Source organism: Nothobranchius furzeri, chromosome 2 (genome assembly GCF_043380555.1).
Source record: "Nothobranchius furzeri strain GRZ-AD chromosome 2, NfurGRZ-RIMD1, whole genome shotgun sequence".
In the NCBI taxonomy this organism is placed as follows: Eukaryota; Metazoa; Chordata; class Actinopteri; order Cyprinodontiformes; family Nothobranchiidae; genus Nothobranchius; species Nothobranchius furzeri.
Window position 1 is genome coordinate 95,444,410 of NC_091742.1, and position 6,181 is coordinate 95,450,590.

General features: G+C 48.7%; 2 protein-coding genes across 2 annotated transcripts in view; one reads left to right on the top strand and one right to left on the bottom strand.

Annotated features, from left to right (window-relative positions):
* The first annotated feature begins 464 nt into the window (after positions 1 to 464).
* LOC107396475 (GTPase IMAP family member GIMD1) lies at positions 465 to 2,328 on the top strand. Its single transcript, XM_015976227.3, has 4 exons — positions 465 to 1,220; positions 1,308 to 1,467; positions 1,549 to 1,811; positions 1,989 to 2,328. Exons 1-4 carry the CDS (start codon positions 1,215 to 1,217, stop codon positions 2,256 to 2,258), a joined length of 699 nt encoding a protein of 232 aa, XP_015831713.3. The 5' UTR covers positions 465 to 1,214; the 3' UTR covers positions 2,259 to 2,328.
* Positions 2,329 to 3,058: 730 nt separating this feature from the next.
* The window catches only part of aimp1b (aminoacyl tRNA synthetase complex interacting multifunctional protein 1b), an 8,410-nt gene continuing 5,287 nt past the window's right edge, over positions 3,059 to 6,181 (bottom strand). Inside the window, exons 3-8 of the mRNA XM_015976228.3 lie at positions 4,896 to 4,990; positions 4,717 to 4,830; positions 4,115 to 4,279; positions 3,839 to 4,041; positions 3,417 to 3,588; positions 3,059 to 3,331 (exon numbers count right to left, since the gene is read on the bottom strand). Coding sequence (XP_015831714.3) covers positions 3,165 to 3,331; positions 3,417 to 3,588; positions 3,839 to 4,041; positions 4,115 to 4,279; positions 4,717 to 4,830; positions 4,896 to 4,990 — 916 coding nt within the window. The 3' untranslated portion in view covers positions 3,059 to 3,164. The remainder of the gene's footprint in view (positions 3,332 to 3,416; positions 3,589 to 3,838; positions 4,042 to 4,114; positions 4,280 to 4,716; positions 4,831 to 4,895; positions 4,991 to 6,181) is intronic.

Sequence of the window (6,181 nt, forward strand, 5' to 3'; positions counted from 1 at the left end):
CATAAAAGACATAAAAGCTCTCTGTTCTCTTGATGCCAGGCAGCTCAGACACATGGATGAAGACCGTTCTGTGGGGCAGATCTGTTCCTCCTGGCCGTCTGGACCAGCAGACAGGTGCTGATGTCCACCAGGTCCACCAGGTCCACCAGGTCCACCAGGTCCAGAGACGTTCCTAAACATCTGCTCTACTGTCACCAACAACTTCTAACAAAGCTCACCAGTGAAGACCAGGTCCGATGTTTCCATGAAACGGCTCGTTAGTCGTGTTTGTTAGCTGCGTTTGTCAGATTAAACATCAAATAATCTGTTTTTATTACAACCATAAATGTTCTAACCCTGGATTAGCGCTCACTCGTATGTAGGCTGCATGTAAGCTCTGCTGGTTTATGATGCTAACAGCAACCCTGTGTGTGTGTGTGTGTGTGTGTGTGTGTGTGTGTGTGTGTGTGTGTGTGTGTGTTCATAATTAGTTGCATTTTAATCAAATGTGACACACAAACCTGAAGCTAGCATCTGTTATTTAGTGATTTTATGGTGTTTTACAGTAAAGATCATGATCAAGTGATGTCAGTAAATCACCTGAAGGGTTTTCTCCTCCCATCCTGACCCTGACCCTGACCCTGACCCCCACAGGGTCGTTACTAATACCTCCCAGAAGACTCAATAACAAGATAATCTGCAAACCTTTTAATAAACGTTTCATCAAGTTGACTTTTGTTTATTTCTGTCTTCCACAATGATAAAAAGGTGACGTCATCATCTTCCAGGTTTAGTTTCTTCTTTAGTTTGTCGTTTACTTCCTGGGTCTTTGTCTTGTCCAGGTGTGTCTGCTTCACCTCCCCTCACACCTGTCCAGTGGTGCACCTCCCAGGCTTCTCTGACCCAGCTGGATTAGGATCTCCAGCCGGGCCCCACGCTGACAGCAGAAGACAGACCAACACGTCTCTGTTGGGTTTGTTAGGGACGTGACGGAGACGGTGGGGACGTTTATCTGTTTTATGACCTGATAAGGCAGCAGGACGAGCCTCAGATCTGGTTATAATTTAACCAGAAACCGCTCCCATCAGCACACACAAGCTCTGTGTCGCTCGGTCCAGGAAGTCGACTGTTCGCCTGTGGAGCTGACATCAAGCGGGTAGGACAAAACTTTTCCTGTGAAGCCGACGGTGCAGTCCTAACCAGCCGCTAACCAGAAACCTCGGTTAAAGCTAAAGATGGAGGTCTGTAACCATTAGTGTGTTAAAGCTTCCACATTTGCAGACGTTTGGACTTGAGATGTGAAAACAGAACCTCTGTTGTTTCTTCAGATGGATGACGACTGCTGTTTCCATGGAAACAACATCTTTAGCATCCTGAACCAACGGGGTTCTCACCTGAGAAGCGAAAAGCGAGATGCTCTTGTCTTGAACGTGTTGTTGCTAGGTGACAGACAAAGTGGGAGGAGTTCTGTGGGGAACGCTCTGATTGGTCAGTCCTAACCCTAGCCCTGGAATCTTTGAGTCTCTCTTTAAACGTACTTGATAGAAACGTCTTTCACACACCTGACAGGTGGACAGGAGTTTCCCACGGGGATCTGTGCTCCAGGCGTTTCCAAGACAACGGGATGTCAGATCCGCAGCAGAAGCTTTCCTGGGTATTTCAGGAGGCAGGGGGCGGAGTCAGACCTTGTGTTACGAATGATTGACACACCCACTGTGTGGCCCCGCCCACAGACTCTGCATGAACACTGCCCTGAGGGCGTGCACGTGCTCATGATTGTAGTGAGAACAGACCAGCCACCTGAAAACACACGACTGCAGCTTTATGCACAGGTAAACGCAAACACGTGCACAAACCCTCGTGCACACTTCTGTGTTTTATCTTGCCTGTGTTGACCTTTACTTGTTTGAGAAACTCTTTGATGTTGGATTTTATTTTTCTGTTAGATCTCATTTTCCTTTTTTAATGAGAATCTTTTCAGACGTTTTTTTGTCCCTCTTGGCTCTCAGAGCGTCTTCGGTCCAGACTGGAATCGCCACACAACGCTCATCTTTACTCATGCTGACCTTCTGCAAGAGGCGGGGCTTCAGCCATCCGTCTACCTTGCCCACACCACCGATTGGCTGAAAGCACTGGCCAAAGAAGTTGGGGGTGGAGTCAGTTTCTTAGACAACACCTCCGATTGGCCGTTAATAAGAGGACGTCCACTGAGAGACCAACTTCTCCGTCTTTCAGCCAGAAACCATCACCGAGCTCTGAGGATCCGGGCGGAGGTCTGATGGAAGACGTATTTTTGTTGTTATTGGTTTTATTGGGTTACTAATAATAAACGATAATCATTGGACTGAACTACTGGTGTCCCTCAAATCTGGGAAATATTTATGAACACCGTGCATTAAGGTGAGTGGTTCATTACCGTAGATTTAGTTTTAAAGCGGTGGTCATCAGCCATGGAAACTCGTTCTTATCTAGGAATTTGCTTTGTTGGCGGATTGGTTCGGCGTCTGCAGTGATGCGGACGCTGAGCCGATCTGTCGTGGGGAAGAGGGAGCTGAGCCAGAAAGCCCGGCTCTCGATTTACCGGCCGATCTACGTCCCAATCCTCACCTATGGTCATGAGCTTTGGGTAATGACCGAAAGAACGAGATACAAGCGGCCGAAATGAGTTTCCTCCGTAGGGTGGCCGGGCTCAGCCTTAGAGATAGGGTGAGGAGCTCAGACATTCGGGAGGGACTCGGAGTAGAACCGCTGCTCCTCCGGATCGAAAGGAGCCAGTTGAGGTGGTTTGGGCATCTGGTCAGGATGCCTCCTGGACGCCTCCCCGGGGAGGTGTTTCGGGCATGTCCTGCCGGCAGGAGGCCCCCGGGTCGACCCAGGACACGTTGGAGAGGTTACATCTCCAATCTGGTCCGGGAACGCCTTGGGGTCCTGCCGGAGGAGCTGGTGGAGAAGGCCGGGGAGAGGACGATGTGGAGCTCCCTAGTTGGGATGCTGCCCCTGCGACCCGGACCCGGATAAGCGGAGGAAGACGACGACGATTGCTTTTTGTATTTAAACAACGAGAAAAAATGTTGGAAACTTGAGGTTCTGACAGAACTTTAATCTTCTTCTCGTACCCGTGAAATGTTGGGTGCTGATCCACAGCTGGGCAGGCTTTTCAAAATAAAAGCAACATTGATCTGTGTCTATCTGATGGGACAGTTCATGAGGGAGGGGGCCCTGCAGAGACCCTTCCCCTTGACCTCGAACCCGCTGCCTTTGTAGTTGGCCACGCCCCTGCTGTCCACCTGCAGGTCAGGCTGCAGCAGCTCCCAGATCTTCAGTTTGGACTGCAGCTCCCGGTCTGGTTCGCCTGAACACACACACACAAACGAGACCCAGGTCCTGAAACCTGCATAGGGTCTGGGGACGGATGACGTCATTGTTGCCGTGGTTACCTGGATAGTTCAGGAAGGTGATTCGGTCTCCAGGGGCGGAGCCTGCAGGTGGAAGCAGAAGCTCAGCGTGGTCATCAGAGGCGGAGCAACTGAGAAGGCGTGCTTGGGAAACCACACCCCTTATCTTTGATGGTTTGACGTTGCATAGCAACACCGCTAAAGAGCCTCGCACCTGGAAACAGACAATTAGTCCACGTCAGTAAATAAACAAGCTAGAAAAACATGAAATATTACATTTTCTGAATGAATAAAATTTTACAGATTCACTCCGATTTGAGTCAGAATATTGAATACATTATGAATCCATTACATGAAATTACATAAAACATATAAAAATAACTGGAATACATCTGATTGGATCTGAACACTCGGTTCAGTATTTCAGGATACATCCAGACTAGATGAATTTTTTCTCGAGTCACCTCCTGGTTCACGTCGGATTTCCCTCCCAGTCTGCTGACGACCACCCGGGGTGAGTTTTCTCCCACGTCCACCTCCTGGACACTCATCGCTTCAGACAGCGGGTGGCGACGAGAACCAAGAATTTTCCCAACTCGCAGATCCAGACGTGACGCGTCAATCCGAGACTCCGCCCCCAGAGCGAGGGGGTCTGAAATGGGAGGAGCTGGGACAGAGGAGAATGATTCAGTTTTTTATTTCACCAATTCATCCTTCCTCCCTTTGTTTCCGCCCCTCACCTTTTCTCCCTCCCCTCTTCCTCCTGGTCTGCCTCTCCCTCCCCTCGTGGGAGGGGGAGGCAGGAGGCGGGGTCTCAGGTACAGCTGCTCCAGCTGGGGGGATGGGCGTGGCCGGGGTGGAGCTAAAACTCTGAGGAGGCGGGGCCTGAGAGTGAAAAGGTTTTGCTGGAAGAGAGAAATGTTGTTTAATAAACAGGAAAAAGGATTTGTGAGAAAACTTCAAATCTGAATAAGTTTGTTTTTGTTTGTAATCAGATCTGTAAACATCAGAGCAGAAGTAAGAGGAGTAAATGTCCCTTTTAGAAATTTAAGACAGAAGACGGTTAGTCTGACGGGAAAAAGGCTCAATAGTGAGTCTTTAATACAGATAAAAGGTGTGGTCCATGCGATGCACCAACGAGCTTAATCGCACCAAACTAGACACATCTGTCCGTAGTCATGACAACAGCAACCAGATGCCAGAGTCTGGCTGGAATACAGAAATAAAGTGATGGCAAAAAAAAAAAAAACGTCTTTTCAAAATAAAACAACTTTTAGAATCTAGTGAAATTTGAAGTTTTAAAGCTCAGGTCCACGTCTGGTTTGTGTTTTCTTCTGCTCACCGCTGCGTCTCTTCTGCTTGTCCTGCAGCTGAACTCTCAGCTGTTCGATGTCCTTCTTCAGCTTGGCGTTCTCCACCAGCAGCTTCTTCTGCTCTCGGACCGACGACTGCAGCACTGAAACACAAACGCCTCCGTCACGCTTCAGGTCTCCGAGTCACGTCGGGCGTGTCTGATCTTACAAGCCTTTTCTCTGCTCATCAAGGCGTGGGTTTTAAAGTACTCCAGAATCTGCTCGCCATCCTCGGGATCCAGCTTCTTCAGCGCCGCTGCCAGGCTGGAGACAAACGCACAAACTGGTGAAAACAGCAATGCCACACCTAAAATAATCCTCCTCGAATTTCAATTCACACGTTTTCTGCACACGGATGTAATAAGTGAGCAGATTTGGAGATTTTATGACTGTCTGGTGAGAAAAGGGTGAAGTTTAATCTCTGAGGAAACGTTTCTGTCAGATCAGTGCAGCAGAAATCCAACCAGCTCCACTGAAAGCTGGCGGGATCCAGTCAGTGGCGTGTCCAGATCTTTTAAATTGGGGTGGCCCTGGTGAGGCACAACTTTGTGCATGGGTGGCACCAATGGTTATGCTTTTGTTGTTTTACCCCCAAGCCTTATGTGGACAATGAAAAGCCCATTTAAAGGTATGTTAGTATGGTGGCACTTGGGGTGGCCAGTCAGATCGCAAGGGTGGCATGTGCTACCCCAGGCCACTCCCTGGACACGCCCCTGGATCCAGTGACAGATGATCTGGTCTGAACTCTGTGGTTGTGGCTGAAGCAGAAGCATGGTGGACATCAGGTGATAGGTTAGAGGATGTGGAGGCTAGCGCGTTAGCCCTCAGGCTAAATGTCAGCAACGACTCATAAATATGAGATGACTTGTGTCTCTTCTGTTTCCTCTGGGCCGGTAAACCACTCCTGATCCTTCAGGTTCTCCAGATGTTTGATGGACAGATTCCACACCAGGTTGACTGAAACCACCTTGCTGGAGCTTAAATCTTCTTTTTGTTTTCTGAAAAAACGAGTTTTCTTTGTGTTTTCTCTCAGACTCCTCTAACAAATGGTTTCAGGTCTTTTTGTTCATCTACCTAAATGGAAACGTGGTCTTGGTGGCTTGATGGTACGGAGGAGCCTGAATTTTGAATTTTAAACTTTTTAAATTTGAATGAGAAAAAGACAGAGATGATTGTCTTTGGTGCTGGTACCTCCAGCAGGCCCACTCCTGTGGACGTCGGGCCCCTGGCTCTGCACAGAAAGCCAACAGTGGTTTTAGGGTGGACAGTCAGATCAGTGCTGCTGTCAAATCCAGCGTCTTCCATCTGAGACAGTTGGCAAAGGTAACGCACATTTTTACTGTAATCCATGCTTTTATTACAACTCGTCTGGATTACTGTAACTCTTTGTACTTTGGTAAGAGTCAGTCCTCACTGTCTCGACTTCAGCGGGTGCAGAATGCTGCTGCTCGACTT

Coding starts and splice junctions, on each gene's coding strand:
- LOC107396475 (XM_015976227.3), top strand. Junction 1,468..1,548: donor TGTGGGGAACGCTCTGATTG/GTCAGTCCTAAC, acceptor CACACCTGACAG/GTGGACAGGAGTTTCCCACG. Junction 1,812..1,988: donor GACTGCAGCTTTATGCACAG/GTAAACGCAAAC, acceptor CTTGGCTCTCAG/AGCGTCTTCGGTCCAGACTG.